General features: G+C 31.2%; 3 protein-coding genes across 8 annotated transcripts; 2 read left to right on the top strand and 1 right to left on the bottom strand.

Annotated features, from left to right (window-relative positions):
- On the top strand, nucleotides 975–4,013 carry LOC109326847 (spore wall protein 2-like). 5 transcript variants are annotated; one of them, XM_019559718.1, is made up of 4 exons: nucleotides 975–1,008; nucleotides 1,053–1,069; nucleotides 1,106–1,451; nucleotides 2,090–4,013. In XM_019559718.1, exons 3-4 carry the CDS (start codon nucleotides 1,108–1,110, stop codon nucleotides 3,828–3,830), a joined length of 2,085 nt encoding a protein of 694 aa, XP_019415263.1. In that variant the 5' UTR covers nucleotides 975–1,008; nucleotides 1,053–1,069; nucleotides 1,106–1,107; the 3' UTR covers nucleotides 3,831–4,013. The 5 variants fall into 5 exon arrangements, with proteins under 5 accessions (XP_019415263.1, XP_019415266.1, XP_019415265.1 ...); XM_019559721.1 differs by having other exon boundaries at nucleotides 977–1,451; nucleotides 2,090–3,380; nucleotides 3,459–4,013; XM_019559720.1 differs by having other exon boundaries at nucleotides 978–1,451; nucleotides 2,090–3,419; nucleotides 3,459–4,013.
- Nucleotides 4,836–8,915, bottom strand: LOC109326846 (uncharacterized protein At2g24330-like). 2 transcript variants are annotated; one of them, XM_019559715.1, is made up of 6 exons: nucleotides 8,798–8,915; nucleotides 8,398–8,662; nucleotides 7,516–7,660; nucleotides 6,467–6,576; nucleotides 5,617–6,043; nucleotides 4,836–5,498 (listed from the first exon to the last, which is right to left on the bottom strand). In XM_019559715.1, exons 2-6 carry the CDS (start codon nucleotides 8,644–8,646, stop codon nucleotides 5,242–5,244), a joined length of 1,188 nt encoding a protein of 395 aa, XP_019415260.1. In that variant the 5' UTR covers nucleotides 8,647–8,662; nucleotides 8,798–8,915; the 3' UTR covers nucleotides 4,836–5,241. The 2 variants fall into 2 exon arrangements, with proteins under 2 accessions (XP_019415260.1, XP_019415261.1); XM_019559716.1 differs by lacking the exon at nucleotides 8,798–8,915 and having other exon boundaries at nucleotides 8,398–8,723.
- Nucleotides 13,884–17,811, top strand: LOC109326281. Its single transcript, XM_019558984.1, has 11 exons — nucleotides 13,884–13,959; nucleotides 14,278–14,737; nucleotides 15,155–15,253; nucleotides 15,805–15,905; nucleotides 16,001–16,072; nucleotides 16,204–16,294; nucleotides 16,508–16,588; nucleotides 16,685–16,747; nucleotides 16,835–16,957; nucleotides 17,384–17,422; nucleotides 17,527–17,811. The coding sequence occupies exons 2-11, from the start codon at nucleotides 14,399–14,401 to the stop codon at nucleotides 17,653–17,655; spliced, it is 1,137 nt and encodes a 378-aa protein (XP_019414529.1). The 5' UTR covers nucleotides 13,884–13,959; nucleotides 14,278–14,398; the 3' UTR covers nucleotides 17,656–17,811.

Below are 18,574 nucleotides of genomic sequence, written 5' to 3'. Positions count from 1 at the left end.
ACCTAGAATAGATTGATCTCATCATTAAGTATAACCATGGTTGACTATGAGTTAAAGTTTGTTCTTAATCGGCCATAATGTTGACTGTGTTACTTTTTGAGTCCAATCTGACCCTAAATCTGAAGTTAAATTCGATCTCTAAATATCGACCATTTTAGATAAAGAATTTTTAATATTATTTATTATTATGAATATGTAATTTGATATATGTATATATATTTTAATCATATATATATATGATGAAAAATTTAGAAAATCATAATATATGCAATCGAAAAAGTTATTACTATGTATATTTGAATAGAGACACGTATAAATATGATGAGTGAGTGATCATGGGACAATTCAGGTCATGTTTGGTCCTTACCCGACCTTAAATATTGACCGGATCTAATTTTTAAACCCGAACCCAATCCTAAACTAGATAAAACCCGACTTTTTTCAGATCCAATCATGATTGAGTCGTACTGAATAAGCGAGTATGGTCAGATTCTGTACATCCCTAATCTAACTAGAATCAAACAAATCATCTTCGTATTAGTTGCACTATAGAAGGCAAACTTTTGTTTTTATTTTACTGTACTAGTACTAGTGCAAGTAGCATACTCTGCTAGGCTGGACAAATCTGAAACCAAACACATATATGTTACAAATTGTATTATAGGAAATAAATTTTATTCTCGTAGTCCAATTTGTTTTTTATAGTATCAATTTTTTAAGTATAATAAGAAAATGTTTTTTTACATTTAGAAAAAATAAACATAAAATACTTAGTGCAATTGAAGTAAAAAATCATTTATTCTTTAAGTATTTGGAATTACTAATAATTTTAATTTCTTAACATGACTTAAAGACAATTTCACAAAATCCTCATTCTAGATTTAATTATTTTTTAAACAATATAAAACCTATTATTGATAAATATTATAAATAAAAATATCACAATCTTCTCATTTGTTCAAGTCCCTTTCATTCATTTCATTACAACGATTTAGGGTTTGTGTTCTTATCCCATTTCTCTTTCTACTTTCATTTTCGTTCAACTTTTCTCAATCGCATAGTTCTGAATCTCTCTCTTTCGCAGTTTCAATCGCAGTTTTCTGAGCCATGTACAACGGAATAGGTTTACAAACCCCAAGGGGTTCCGGCACCAACGGTTACATCCAAACCAACAAATTCTTCGTCAAAACCAAAACTTCTAGGGTTTCCGACAATACCAGAGGGTTCGATTCAGATCAAGGAACTGCTGGAGTTACTAGGAAACCTAACAAGGGAATTCTGGACCATGATTGGAAGCGCCAGATTCAGTTGAAGCTTATTATTCTAGAAGAAAAATTAATTGATCAAGGTTATACTGAGGCTGAGATCGCCGAAAAACTCGAAGAGGCGAGGAGTAACTTGGAAGCTGCTGCTAATGCTGATCAGGAATTTGATGTGAATGGAAAGAACAAGTAGTTTCATCTTTTCGTTTTGTGGATTTTGAATACTTGTTTTAGGGTTCTGATTTTTTGATATGAAATTTGTGAATAGATAGCTTTTGATTTAGCATAATGTGATTCCTGTGTGGTGCTGTTAGCCTGGTCATAACAATAACTGTTTCTATTTTCTACAAAGTGCTTTGTGGTGAAAGTGTTTTTTTCTTGAAAATTTTAACTAAACAGAAAAACATTGTTTTAGCTTTTGCCGTATTTTTGTTTTAATTGAAAGCTCAACGCCTCAACCTAACAAATGTGCAAGTCTGAAGTGATTTTGTATATGAACAAATTTTCTTTATCCTTGAGGATAAGATGGGTTTGTATGAAATGTTCGCATTTTGGTGTGAAGTGTTTATTTTATTTTGATGGATGCTCATATATAGTTGGGATAACAACAGAAGGGGATTTATGTGCCCCTTTCTTTGATTATCCTTACATCAATAACAGATGGGAATTTTTACGCCCCTTTCTTTTAGCTGTTATTAGTCTTTGTGCATTAAGTATTTTTTTATTCCTTCATTCTATTTTAAAAGATTCATCCAGCTTGTCTATCTCGTTGGTTCTTTGTGATATGGATAAGTTGTGTTGAAAATAATGTTTTGAGGATTTGTCAGGATTTCTGAAACACAGACCCACCAAATTGCTGCCAGAAAGGAAAAGCAAATGGAGACATTAAAAGCTGCTCTTGGCATAGTTTCAGCATCTGAGGTCGATGAAACAAATGCACTTCAAAATGATGAAGGGCCAAAGTTTTATGGAAAAAATGGCTCCAGTGGAGAGGGTAAGCATCAGTTGAAAGAACACTCCTTTTTGGACAGAGATTTCAGTTGGAAGAAACAGACTGTTGAAGATCAGAAAGATGAAAATGCTGATAAGAAGGTTGTTAAAGATTCAAGGCGCCAAAAGAAAGGTGGAAAATATAGGAAGTACAAGGATGATTCATCTAATTCGGACAGCAGTATGGATGAGGGCAAGGGAGATAGAAAGAAGCGCAGTAAAGGTAAGAAGGAAAGTAGCGATGATTCAGATAGCGATGATTCAGATAGTGATGATTCTGACAGCTATACTGAGAGAAAGGTCAAGGCTACACGGAAACGTAAGATATGTAAGCAGCACAAGAAACACCAGGTGAAGGATAGTGATGAATCTGCTTCTGGTTCTGATGGCAATATTGCAATAAGAAAAAGTAATAATAAGCACAAAAAATCTGGTAAGGGGCATGACCTAGATGATAATTCTGATCTTCATAAAGGCTTCTCAAAACAGAAACTTTCGAAATTGCGAAAACCTCATGAATCTAAGAGTGAATATCATGCTGATAGTGAGAAGGAATATGGCAGTAGATTAGAGAAGAAGCAAGTGGGATCTGGTGCTGGTTGGGGGGAAGAGAAGAAATATGGTGGCAGACTTGAGAAACAGAAGCATGGTAGGCATGATTCTAGCGATGATGATTCTGGAAGAGACTATGGTAAGCGTGTTTCAAGGCAAGACAGATATGTTGGAGGGGGCTCGTCCTCCTCAACTAGTGACAGTGGCAGCAACTGTGATTCAGATAGCAGTCCTAGTTATCACAGAAATGAAAGAAGAAAAAGTACACATAGGGAGGCTAATCATGGACGGGATGGTGATGATCGTATAGGAAGGGAGGACAGAGGGGATGCTGATTATCATGGACAAAAAAAGCATGTGAGGGATGATGGAAGGAAGCATAGGAAGGATGAGGACAATCAAGGGGAAAGACAGCACTTGAAGGATGATGAAAATCTCGGGGAACGAAAGCACTCAAGGAATGATGGCAGTCATGGGGAAAGAAAGTATCCCAGGGATGAGGACAATCGTGGGGAAAGAAAGCTCGTAAGGGAGGAGGACATTCATGTAGAAAGAAAACACACAAGGGAGGAGGACATTTGTGGAGAAAGAAAGCGTGCAACAAGGGAGGAGGACATCCATGGAGAAAGACAGCCCGCAACAAGGGAGGAGGACATTCGTGGAGAAAGAAAGCATACAAGGGAGGAGGACAATCTTGGAGAAAGAAAGCCTGCAAGGGATGAGCCCAATCGTGGGGAGAGAAAGAGGACAGGGGATGAGGACAATCGTGGGGAGAGAAAGAGGACAGGGGATGAGGACAATCTTGGGGAAAGAGATCATAGAAGGAATGAGGATGATTTTAGATTTGGAAGGCGTGAACATGATGAAGAGAGGCACCCTGCTAGAAAAGAGGAGGAAGTAGGGGGAGATAATTATGAGAGGGACAGACACAGGGATTATGCCAAGAGATCAAAATACAATGATTTTGTTTCAAGTGAAAGAAAGAGGCATGAAAGTAAACATGATGAAGTGAGGTCCAGGCGTTAAGAATGTATATTTCCTGCTTAATCTCTGAAATGCTTTTTAGATGAGCACCAATGGTCTTCTGATATAATACTATGTGTTGGCATTTATAGCTTGGAATTTGTGTTGTTTGAACTTGTTTATTTTTTCTCCCAAGTTTATTTAGATTTTCAAGTTGACTGGTGACTGGAACCCTCCCTCTCCCAAGTTTATTTAGATTTTTTGGACAAGTGGAAATCAAACGAGTTCTATGTGAACTGTGTTTGGTTTTCATGTTACATCATATGATAAGGTCAGGAGTAGCATTGTTTTTAGCTCCTAACATGTTTCCTGGTGTGTATTTCTGTAGCCTGTCTTTTGATTAGTTAAACTTAACAAAGTTGAGATAATGAGTGACTCTATGCTCAACCTCCACTTTTGATTATCAATGGTCACATTTGATATTTCTCCTGGTTTTCTTGCATCTCCTTGTCTTTAATTATCATTAGCAATAGGATTAGTTAGATGGAATGAAATAAAATCAATGTGTGTTGGTGTAAGTGAAAAGGGTATGTAGTGTTGTCATTTGCTTTCATGCATGTGCTTTGTGTCCATCCAACATGTGTTATATTTTCACTCGGCATGTTATGGTTAATATAAATATATGCATGCCAAATGTTAAATTAATTGTTGACATGAAAATGATCAATTGAAGTAACTACCTAAATTTTGTCAGTGCAGGGCACAGCCAATCAATCATGTGACATCATTACGATAGCAATTTGAGAAGAACAAATCATCTTTCAGAGTATGCAAGTTTTGTTCTATAATTAAATATACTAATACATCATTGTTTAAATTACAAATATCAATTATCATGTATAATTTAATGGCATAAAACTGGCAGAAGAGCACATATAGATTTACTTTTTGAGAGTTTTTTAATTTATACATATCATCTGTCATTTAAGTATATAAAATTACAAACACACAGCTACATTATAATTTTGCCACTTAGACCTCATGTAAAATATACATTGCACATAAGACACTAAAAAAGAAAAGAAGTTCGAATTTTACTATTTTAGTGAAGTACTTCAATCTATACAAGCCAATGGGTTACTATGAAAAAATGCCAGATCCACCTCCACCCCAAAAATAAAGCTAATAGGTACAATCCATGCTTTAAGTACAGTGTCAAAATAGAATATGGAAAGGGAAAAAAACACAAAACTGGCGAAACTCACAAGCAATACATGTAATTTTTCTTTTTTTCTTCCAGCAATACTATGTATCATAAATCACAAGATGTTATCAAAGTATGTAACCACTTTTTCTGCTTAAAAATCAAACCAAGGAAACATGCTCCCCCTTAAAGTAGGTGTGTCCTTAACAAGGGGCAGAGCATATCATTCCAAGTTCCAACAAACCAATTACTAAAATAGGTATACCTCTTTTAACTAGCTTTCTCTTCCAAACTTGATGCTTCTAATACTTCCTCGATCTCAGGGCCATTCTTGCTTGTGATCATGCTCTCAACCACAGAAGTGATAGCGTCTTTAATTGCTTGATCAGCTTCTGATTTTGGAGGAGAACCCATGTTTGGGGAAGTATTACCAGAGATACGATCATCGGATTGCTTTGGTTTGTTCAGGGCATGACAGTGAGGACAGTAGTAAGTAACAAATGGGAAATCCTCCTTCCTAGCTAGACCTGAAGGAGAATAAGTAGTAAAAACACAAATCTCACGACTAGCACCGACATAAACATGTTTTTTAAGCAATAAATGGAAAAGGATAAAAGCATAAGACATCAAATTCAGCCCACTTACCATTATGCATATGACAGTTACCGCATATGAGAGCATAAGACTGTGTTGGGTCCTCACCCACGAGCAATGCTGCGAGTTTTCCAATCCATCCTCCATCTTGAGTGGTTGAACTTTGAGGTTCGTGGTGTTCGACAACTAAAAGCTGATTATGATCAGATGTCCTAGTTTGATCAGTTCCACTTGAACCAACTAATTGTTGATCAGAATAATTTGGTGTACTTGTCCCAGGACTAGTGGATCTAGATTGAACATGTCTTCGATTTCGAAGTCCAGTGGACTGCATAAGTTCAGCATCATTGTTCTTTGCCATTGCAGCACCTAAATTAGATTCGTCTCCCATATACACTTTCAAACCTGAGTCTGCACCCAACTTAGATGCCAAAACAGTTGCAGCAGCTGCCTTTGCAGCCGGGTCTGGGTCATATCTCTGCATAGATCACAATAAAAGTAATATTACAGAAATTTCAAATAAACATCATGAAAGCTGCTTCCACTAATGTACTTCAAGCACAGACCTTAGGCACATCTCATAATGAAATAAAAGGAACCTTGATTCCAGTGGTCAGACAAATTTTAATAGTAATATTATTGATTATTCCACATATAAAAATAAAGTACTGAATTACAAATATGATGCATACAAGATTGTATAATTGAAAATTAGGAGGTTGGTTATCAAACTCTGTTTGATGTCAGAAAACTGAAAAGTTAAATAATGCATTGTCACCAACGATGTGTCTTCCACATTAAGATTTTGATATTATCTAGCATTAACAAACTAAAACCTCAAATTTATTTCTTCTGCTCCAAATGGCATCAAATAAAGTGAGGACTGAATTCAAACAATCACCTGAATGAGCTGCTGTGTAATGTAATAATTTGTCTTTTCTTTGAGCTCATCAATTTTTGCTTGCCTTTCACCTCGAAGCCTTTCAAGAATTCTTTGGTCCCGGCGATCACCTATAATCACATTTTATAAATTAAGAATTCCAAAAAATAAGTTTTATTTTCAGTAGACATGTAAAATTATGAACACGTTGCTTATCCAAAATAAATTTTTGATCTCTGTGATCATCTGTAATTACACATTGTAAATTAAGATTTCCAAAAACAATAATCTTATTTTCACTAGACACGTAAAATTATAAACATGATGCCTGTCCAAAAATTGCATTACTAATATCAAATGTAACAAATTTGAGCTTATAGCTTTCATAGCTTATGGCTGATGGTAACAAATTTCTTTAAACAACTGTTAATATCAAATGTTGCTCCTTCAAGCATTTTTCTCCACGGACAAGATTCATTTGAGCTGTTTGTGCATGATTTGCATGAACTTTAGGAATTTCTAATGAATTTGAAAACCTACTATGTCAAGCATTTTTAGCAGTAGTTTTTGCATGCTATCCCATGGCATCAAAGCATGGAGGAATCGAGGAAGTCTTTCTTAAAAACGCTAGCCAGTAAAGTACTAAACAATAAAATTCTCCACTGGCACTAACAATTATGTAGGCATTTTCACAGACATTGATCTGGATTTAATTATTGGCAGAATACTTCACTTTTAGAGCTTTTCCATCCCAACTATTAGAGAGAAAAATCAATAAATATGGCAGAAATTCTGATGGGAGTAGGACTGATGAATTCAGAACTATTTTCAATTGCAAAGCATATCATAAATAAGACCATTAGATGACATCAGACATCGTATATGCAAATTACAACATATAAGTAAAGACTCCATTGATAATGATGACAACTACCGACCAGGCAATGGTTAAGTAAACTCGATACAAGTAGAACATACGATATACATTTGAAGCCTTTATTGTTTAAAAATATATATATACACTATCTTGTGCAAGACATGCATGTTTTTGCAATGCTAATGGAACTTACACATTATTGTGAATCTGGCGGATGTTGAATATGCAGCAAAAGCCAATGCAGGCAAAAGAAACGTTGGCAAAACTCGGATTGCCCTCATTTTCCAATCCATATCCATAGTTCTTGTTGTCATTATAGCATAACCTATAGCGATGACCTGAAAGTTGAAACCATTTTAAGCAGTTTCTTTTACAATGACAAAAAATAGTTACAGTTTAGGATCATGATTCATGAAGCAACTTATGTAGATATATAGACAACATAGTCAATGAACGGCTATTTATTTAGTAAAGATATAAATTATATAATAACTAAAAATGGACTGAATAACCACTGTGAATGATTAATTGGTCCATATATCTGTCAAATTGTAAATAAGTTGCTCTTTTAGTCCAAGTAAAATATTAATTTGCTAATGGAGAAGCATAAAACTTTTATTTACTTAAATATTCACATCAGAAAAGGCACAATTGAAAGCTTCTCCAGAAACTACTAAAATAGTAAGTTTAAAGGCAAAAACATGATAACCTGAAATAGAATGGAATGTAGAAAAAACATGCATTATTGACAACAAATCTTCACTGGAATATAATCAATAATCGAAGCGCGGCCAGTGCACAAGGCTAGAACCGTAAGTTTGTTTGCCTTGTAACCTAGAGGTCATAAGTTCACATCCTATAAAACAGCATTGCGCTACCCAATGCACAAATCTCTCACCTAAAGAGGTCGGAATAAGATAAATATACACAGTCTTACTCCAAAATCGGAAAGACTGTTTTCAGGATTTGAATTTCTGAACTCTTGTCACTAACGAGCAACCTTAATGTTGCGCCGAGACTTTCGACAAATGTTCACTGGAATATAATTGACTAGTAAAACACAAATACAACAGACCTCAAAAATAACAGAAAATATAATAAGTTGCCTGGATATCTGCCTCCATGATCTGGATCTCCTGGTCATTCTAGAAATAACAGAAGCTTCTTCTTTAGAAATGTATTTAAGCCTTTTCTCAAAATCATCACCTTGTAACCTAAAAACATTCCAGATTCTCGAAAAAAATCCCTTTCGCTTATTTTTTTCATTTGCATTAGGACTTGTCTCTTTCTTTTCACCTTCTCCAACCACTTTTTCATCAACCATTCTTTTTTCTTGTTTCCTACGTCAAACAAATGCACAAATCATAAAATCACACTCACAATAAAACAAAAGCCTAATCTCGTAAATTTGATTCAATTATGAATAAATGAGAATCTTAATTAAGAAATTTGGTGTAAGAGATTGAGAAATTTACCCTCTCTTCTGATCGGAGTTGATGTAGCTTCAAAAATGGAAGACTTTCTCTTTTCACTTTCCACACATACACGATGTTAACACCAACTTTCAAGTTTCCAATGCAATATTATGCATTTTCTAATTTCGTTAAAGACAAAATAAAAAATGTATGTACACATATAAATTTTATATATCTATACTATATATAAAGCCAAAACTTGAAATAACTTTTCTCATGGTGTAATTTTCATTTCTTATTTTGCCCTTCACATTATTTAATTTTTACAAAAAAACTATACAGTCCTAAGTAACCACCACTAATACATTAATTAACCACATATCTCACCTTAAATTAAACATTATCATAAACACAAAAAATATAATATAAAATACACCAAACACAACAAATACATTCTAATTCAAAAAAATGAAATATATAAAAATTGAATATATAGTATCACATAATATTCGCCGACATATTAATTTCACTTTTATGTTTTGCCCTTAAACTTTTTAATTTCTACAAAAAACTATATAATTATATGTAACCACCACCAACATATTAAATTATATTCCAAATTTATCATTTGAACATCCCTCATTAATAACTAATATATACTTCCACTTATTATTTTCGTTGCTTTCATTTTTTTATATTTATATATATTTAATCTTTCATACACTCTTGTTTATATTTTCACTCTCTATAGAGATCATATATTGTATTTTTTATATTTAAATTATTTTTCTTAAATAATATAATATGAAGTTGATACATTATATATTAGAAAAAATACGAATGGGGTCGATCGACACTCCATTCCAATCGACATGTTGGTTATATTATATATACTACTTATAAAGAGAAAACATAAAATAACTACACATGAAGTATTTTATGTTTCCCTATTGAATCTTTTATAACTCCTAATTTTATATTTATTTAAACTAATACTAATTAACATAAAATAACTACTCGTTGTCAATAAATTATTCACTCATAAAATAACTATTGAATCTATATTTTATTATCATTGATACGAAAATAATAAATAATGTATTAATTGTGTATAAACATGAAAATGATTATACACTATCTTAAATACATTCGGTGAATTTGGACAATGTTGTTTATTTGACCATGATCTTTCCATATTCTTAATTAATTAATACTTTAAAAAGATAATGATGTATGCAATTATATGTAAGATTTTTTATATATTATAGTTGTATTATTTATATTTAATCATTGTTTGACTTTAGATATAGGTAATGCAAATCAACGATATAGTAAACTAATGAGAAATTCAACATAATAACAATGTAAACTTTAACACAATATATGCAGCAGATAATTATTTCCCAAACTTGCCAGAATCTATGAGGAGCAATGTCAAATAATGCAGTAAAATACAAGGGACACCAGAATTTTAACATGGAAAACCTTCCCAAAGTGAGAAGTAAAAACCATGGGCACAAGCCAGTCAATCAAGCTCCACTATAATCAAAATAGGAATACAAGAGTGTCTCCAAAATACAGCACAAAATGTGTTCAACAATACGACATACAATAGAGCAACAAACTTGAAAATGAGAATAAGAAAAACCAGAAAAAACCAGTAACACAGTTGTTGTAACAACTATATTTCTACCACCTCGAACATCGTCTCACCGATCTAACGGTTCAGAATGAAGTACTATAAGTTGTGAACCTGTTGTCCAAATTTCAGCCCGATCCAACGTTGAACGAAATCGCAATCGTGAATTTCCCACGGTTGCTCAAAGTTCCTACGAGTTGAGTTTTCTTGTCTTCTCTCACACTTTTCAATTGCATCTTTTGCATAAATTGCCTACACCCCTATCTATTAGATTAAGTGAGACACGTGAGTTTTGTTCAAGTGGATCTTTCTCCATATAGGAAGGGAGTCCAAACCCAACATAAACATATATAAATCTTTAAAACAATGATATATATATATTGCATTCTTATTATTTATGTGCATTTTAAAGTGGATCGTGTGCTTACTTTAATGATCTACAATGTTATGATTCATTGAACATGTAACTTTTATATATATTTTTTTACGGTATAAAGCTTCATTGAATTTGTATGTATTAGATCACATCAAATATCAAAGTTTTTATTGATAAAATAGTCACATATAGAAATGATAAAATTGATCATTTTGCCCATTATGCTTGTGCCACAAATATCTTCAAAATTTAAGCGAATGTAGGCATATTCGTAATATCATAATGGACAAAATTGAATGTTCTATCCATTTTAAAACGGACTACCGTACATGTTAGCGGGCTATGAACATTTGACGAATAATTTAAAGAAATTCATACATCAAAAAAAGAAATTAAATAAAATATTTGAAGAAAAAAATGAAAAAAAATAATTTTATGAATTTGAACAAATCACAATTCATCACTTTTTTTAAACATTAAATCATATTATACCATAATTTATTTATTTATTTCCTTTTTCTTATATTATACTCAATGACTGCTGACTTTTCCCAATAAAAATGTTTGCAGACATGACAGACAAATAGGCAGAGCAAAAGAGATAAATGGACAAAATGTGTATTTTATATCCACACAAAATTGCAAACTATGTGTGTTTTCCATTTTGCCATCTTGAGTAACACACATTGAAAGGGACTCGTATATATAATATGTTTTTTAACTTATTTATGTAGTAAGTGAATCCTCTTTCTTTTTCTTTAGTTCATATAACAATTTTACTCTTAACTCAAATAATGCATAAATATTGAACATTACTAACCTTAAAAAAACTCGAAAGAAAAAGAAAAGTCATATTGTTACTTGTTAGTATAAACATGTAACCTCTTCTAAAAATAAAAAATATAGATTTGCCTCAAGGTGAATGTATATATTAAAGGAAAATGGGAATTTCTCTAATAGGAGGATGCCAACTCATCAAACACTTCACTATGGAGATTTTGGGGCCAAAATTTAGTCAAAATGACTACATTAGACACAAGTTATTTATATATAAAGCATAATATAGAAAAATAAAATGAATGACCACCCAAATTAACAAATCAAGACCATTGTTGATAATGAAATCACTCAACAAATTGAACTTCAGCCAAATATATTTCAAATGTCAAGATCAATAGAAGAATTCCTAAGATTTTTCTTATCTTTGCATCTAAGTAAGTGCATCACAAATTTGAGAAGTGAAAATCATCTCCAATATTAAAAAAAAGGGTATTTTCAAAAATAAAAACAAATATATTGTACTATGTGATTTTTATTTATGATATTTAGAATCAACTCTTAAAATAAGAAAACAAAAACCTTCGTATCTCTACTCATCAGAGTGAGTCATTCCATCATGCAGTGTTCTTCACTGATCATTAAGGTAAAACAATTTATTTAATACCTAACATAGATATTAGGAAATATATTAAAAAATATCATTTCACAATAATAATGAATTATAATTGAAAATAGTTTTTTTTAATATTACCTAATATTATCACAGTGCAAAACTGGCCACAGTGATATCATGTGATATACCAATTATCACAATGAACAAAATATTAGTTTAGTAATATAAAGTCTCACTGGATCTTCAAAAAGATTAAAAAGTAAAAAAATTGATTCCTCATAATAATATTGGTTGGAAAGAGCGCCACATATACCAAAAAAGATTAATTATTTTTAATAAAGTGAGAGGATATACTTTATTATAATAAAAACAATCATTATAAAAAATTTATTTTAATTATTTAAGTAAACCTTTTTAATATAATAAAGACGGTCATATATTTTTATTATTAAACAACAATTACATCCTAAATAGTTTGGTTGTCTTTATGATATATAGTGTTGTAATATTTAGTATCCATAATGTAAAAATTTATATATACTCAATATATTATTCACCATTAATTTATATTACTTTTATTTAAAAGTCAATAATAATTTAAATGAATAATACATACAGTTTCACTGTAAAAAAAACTTTTACAACTATGCATATATATTTTTCTCTTGTGATATATACCAACAACGAAATGGAGGAGGAGTTATCACTTATGGGGATGAATCATACAATGTATTTAATTATTTCTCAAATTTTACCTATTTTCCTTCAAAGTATTTATATTACAAGATTTTATAAATATCAACACGATATGACTAAATTAAAATAGGTTTTTATGATCTTGTTGTCATTAAAATAGGAATTTATTTTCCCTTACATTAGGAATTTATTTAACCCTTTAAATGTTTACTTTGAATAAGGATTTGTTGACACTCCAACAAACACATTTAAAAAGAAATTATATATAATTTCATCATATAATTAGAATTATAAAAATACTCATATCATAAGTATCCATAAAAGTATTCCTATCCCATTCCACAATAATATTTTTTACTATCTTTCTAATGAGTATCACGCATGTTCATATTTTTCTCAATAAACATTTTATAAAATTAATTTTTTTAATTAAATAATATATATATTTATTATTCCACTATGAATTTTAATGATTTACTATAATAACAAAAATTCAAATACATAAATTATTATTCCTATAATAATAATTTTTATATATTAATTATTACTAATGTGGTAACATACACTTTATATCTGTTGGCCCATATTGTCAAATATTTAAATTTATATATTTTATTTCCATAAATCAGAATATTTTTTTGTTTTGAACATACTTTATTATATTATAATTTGTATTGAGTATACTTATATTATTTTCTTTATTTTCATTTTAATTGTCAAATGAATGTGAGATGACGGTTACATATAATTATATTATTTGTTTCTAGAAATTAAAATATTAAAGGCTAAGTAGAAAAATGAAAATTACACGATAGATAATTATACAATATTATAGAACTATAGATAAAGCAGATAATTATATAATGAGAAAAAAAACAACTTTCCATATGATATGAAAAGAAAATATTGATTTGTGTTTAAAGTGTTGGGATGAGTGAAGTGGCAAGAAAGCCGTAGTTTGCTGAAGTCTCTGTTCCATTCTTTTGGCAATCCTGAGAGAGAGCTTCATCACCCTCTGATGCATAGATACATAGATACATAGATACATAGATAGATACATAGAAATATACCCTTTGTTTTTATTTTGTTCATAACCATCACCAATCTTTGGATCACAGGTATTTCTACTATCCCTCTACATCATTGCAATGTGTTTTATGATGTGTCTTTTTTTGTTGTTATTAAGGTTCATGCATTTTTATTGTGTAAACAAATTAGATCCGAGTATGTTTGTTATAATATTGTTCATGAGAGTGAGTAATATAATGCTAGGAAACCTTTGTTTCAATATCTGCAATAAGTATAAGTCTAACAAGAATTTTGATTTTAGTTTTATAACATGTAATGAGATATATATTGTTTATATATTAATCTTTCTGAGTAGTTGCATTATATTTAATTATACATTATACATGTATATTTGCTCTTTTGTACAGTGAAATTGAGAGAGCATTGAACATAAACAAAAAGTTGATGCATGTCTTGGGATGAAGAGAGTGCTACTTGAATGTAGCTACAAAACAAGGCAAAAGAGTAATTATAAGAAATCTTCATATCATGGTAGCACCAAGGAAGCATCAAATAACACAAAAGGGACCAACTTGGATCATTGTATTGGTTTGTTTTGCATGTCTTTTTCTTATTGCACTCTTCATTCATCCACTATTAAGCCACACAGCAGTATGCAGTTTCTTTCCAACTCAAGCTTGCAGTATACATAATCATGATGGTAATGCTTTTCCAAGGGAACTAACCGATAATGAGATCGAATCTCGGGTTGTTGTTAAGGAGATGCTCAAGTTTAATTCTGTTAGGACTAAGACTTCTAAAGTTGCTTTTTTGTTCTTGACTCCTGGTTCATTGCCTTTTGAGAAACTCTGGCACAACTTCTTTAAAGTATGTATGCCATTCATTCCCTATTCTATATCTAAACTCTTCTTTTGTTTCTTCTATGATGATTGTATTCCATTACTTGAGTTTGGCTTAAATGTCTTAAGACAGATTATGATGCTTGAGTTTGGCCTAAATGTCTCAATTCATAAAATTTTGGCTTTTACTACCCAATTTGTCATCATAAAAAAAAGCTGATTTACAAAAAAAGCTGTTTTTGCAAGTAGATGACAAATTAAATGTGGAACTTATGTAGAATTACTAGTTGTTAAGATGGATTTATTCTAACAAGAAGCCACTTATTTTTAGATGAATGTTGTTCATTGCAGGATAATAAATACAAATTGCAAGTCTTTCCTTTTAAAAGTGATAGATAAATGTTCATTTCCTTTTTATCTGATCTCTACTTATAACAAAATGCAGGGCCATGAGGGAAAATTCTCTATTTATGTACACGCGTCAAAGGAAAAACCAGTACATGTTAGCCGTTATTTTGTTGGTCGAGAAATTCACAGTGAATCGGTATGACACATATAAGACATGCTTTGGATACAAAAATATCATAAATGACATAATCTTTAAAAGTTAATGTTAAATGTTGTATCAAATTTACATTCATCCCAATTTCAAATGTCTACACCAAATAGCTCACAAACTATTCCTTATTTAGATTCATATTGCATCAATTTGTTGCCTTTGTAGTAGTTCAAAGGATGATAACATATGCACATTATCCTTTATCAATAAGAAGAAATATATTTGTGCAACTCTCTATAAAGTTACTACAATTTATTGAATTTATCAATTCTGTATATCAGAACAACATTAATTTATAACATGGTGAAATATGCTGAATATTTCAAGATATATGTGACAAAACCTTCCCCTTTGTTTAACAATTAAATGTTATGGAACCTTATTCATAAACATGGTGAGATAATTGTTTAATAATGGGAGCCAGAACAATAAGAATATTAATGTATGATTAACTGTTACTTTGCATCCATTCATTTTGAATAGAGGCATGCCACCTTTCTTAATATAATACTAACTGTTCTACATTATTCTTATAGGTAGGTTGGGGAAAATTTTCCATGGTTGAAGCAGAAAAGAGACTCTTAGCACATGCACTATTAGACCCTGATAACCAACATTTTGTCTTGCTTTCCGAAAGGTATTTTGTTATCTGCTTTTTTTCTGTTTGGCGTAAAGGTATTGCTTAGTTTTTGGATTTAATCTAGCCAGTAACATCTTAAAGTTTTGTTTCAGTTGTATACCCGTGCGCCACTTCGAATTCGTGTACAACTACTTATTGTTTACAAACGTCAGCTTCATCGAATGGTAAGACTGTACAAAAAATCTGCAATGCTGATAGTACTTTAGAAACTTTTTTCTTTCATCAAATGTTCCTTGTTTCAGATTTGTTAGATGAAATTCTGACTGATTTCACTTTTCTCCACACACAAAATCAGCTACATTGATCCTGGTCCTCATGGAAACGGCCGGTATATACATCATATGTTGCCTGAAGTAGAAGAGAAGGATTTCCGAAAGGGTTCGCAGGTACAATTTATACAGATATCGATGCTTTCATTAAGGCCATTCTGCACTTTTTGAACCTATCACTTACATTTAAGACTTGGTTTAAAAAATGGCTTTTGTATTAAGAACATATAGATTTATAAGATCAGTAGAAAACTTTCTTGTACCATGAAAGGAAAAAAGAAACTTTTTATGGTATGCTTCTGAAATGGATTATGTTTGTTTGTAATGCAGTGGTTCACCATGAAGAGACAGCATGCTATAATAGTTATGGCAGATAGTCTATATTTTACAAAATTCAAGCATCACTGCAGGGTATGTACTATGTTACATTCACTTGCTTGATGTTTTTTCCCCCTTCTAATTGCATGGACTAATTGTCGGTTCCTTTCGACGTTTAAACTCGTGCAGCCAAGTATGGTGGGAGGACGAAACTGTTATTCGGATGAGCATTACTTACCAACCTTTTTGAATGTGAGTGCATGAATCTGTGGTAGTTTATATGGCAATGAAATTTGTCTCTATACTTTGTTGCTAACTCATTTGATGTATTATGTTTAGATGGTTGATCCAGGTGGAATTGCAAATTGGTCAGTAACATATGTTGATTGGTCTGAAGGAAAATGGCATCCAAGATCTTTCTATGCTCAGGATATTACTTCTAATCTCATGAAATACTTCACAGTATGTGGCCTAAACTTCACACTTTTGTTCCTTCAGTTACATTATCTTTCAGCCAAACACATGTACTTTATGTTCCTCATTACTTCATTCGAGTTTGGTTTTCGAGGGAATGAAAGGCTTGAGAGTCACCTCAAAAGTGTATTTCATAACTCTCAAACCTTTCTCTCCCATCTGTTGCTCTTCAAAAACTAACTCGTAAACAGACCCTGAACGATAAAAGTATAACAAATAACTCAAATTCAACAGAGGTGACCGACCGTAGCTTTCGAAACAAAAGAGATGCGAGTATAATTAAGTTAAACCTTGACAAAGTTCATTATAATTTACCTAAGATTAAATCCACCTATGCTATTGGTGACTTCACAATATTCTAAGACAGCATTTATCTACAACTTTAGTCAATAACATTTATTTCATTCAATGCAGTCCATTGATGAAAGTCCACATATTACAAGTGACCCACAGGTATATATATATATATAGTTCATAAGGTCCTCTATATTTTGATATTACATATGATAAAGGATTGAATTATGATTGGTTTTTAATATTATATATATGGATTGCAGAGAACAGTGTTGGTTACACCTTGCATGTGGAATGGATCAAAAAGACCTTGTTATCTATTTGCCAGGAAATTTGTCCCAGAAACTATTGATAAATTGATACACCTTTTCTCTAATTCTTCATCATCCTAGAGCATCTCTAATTCATCATCATTCATTGTTAATCAACATAATATGATTCAGAATGAATTGGATAGAATTCTAAATCAATATAAACGAGTTGGCTCATTCAAACAAATTTCTTCATGGATAATATGAACATGCTATTTTACATTTTTTATTTATGTTTCAAACAATTTTAGTCTTATTTGATTTAGCTGTAGGGGCTAAGGGTGAAAAGGAATGTGAAAACATGTTTGCCTTACTGTTTTCATTTCAACTTTCAGAAAACATGACCTTCATTTTCCGAAATGTTGAAAATGAAAAAAAGTAATTTTCAACATTTTCAAGAACAGGGTAATGACATTTCATTGATTTTTAAGACTTTTTACTTCATTTGTTTTATATATTTTAGTGTTTTAAATTTTCCATGTTATTCTAAAACTTTTAATGTTTTGGAAACACGATCTACATTTATATTTTACTTTCTAACCATACCCTTATGTATTAGTCTTTTTTTCAATACAAATTTATTTGTTTCTTTCTTAATACAGTTTCCAATGTGCATTAAATATTACTATTTTAGTCAAATTATATCAAATTTTTATATCATTTAATTATTTCTTAATGTATGTACACAATCTTAAACATCAAAAGATATTAATCGATCCACTAATCAACAAAACACCAAAATCAATCATTGAGTACCTCCAAACTACCATACATCTTTATAATAGAATTTATTTCTTTACTCTCAACATGATAACTTTTTTCACATTTCTTATGATATTTTTGAAATAGTTCGACGATGAGTATGATAATATATGATTTTGGTATAAAAATTGATGTCCCTTAAAATTACTGCAGCCTTAGTTAAATACTAGTATGTTACTAATTTATTTTAACTTTTTATATAGCACATGCAACTGCATGATGTTTGTTATGATCTTCT

The sequence above is a fragment of the Lupinus angustifolius genome, chromosome LG14 (assembly GCF_001865875.1).
Source record: "Lupinus angustifolius cultivar Tanjil chromosome LG14, LupAngTanjil_v1.0, whole genome shotgun sequence".
NCBI classification, from domain to species: domain Eukaryota; kingdom Viridiplantae; phylum Streptophyta; class Magnoliopsida; order Fabales; family Fabaceae; genus Lupinus; species Lupinus angustifolius.
Note: the sequence above shows the minus strand (reverse complement) of the source record. Positions and strands in the feature narration are given on the sequence as shown.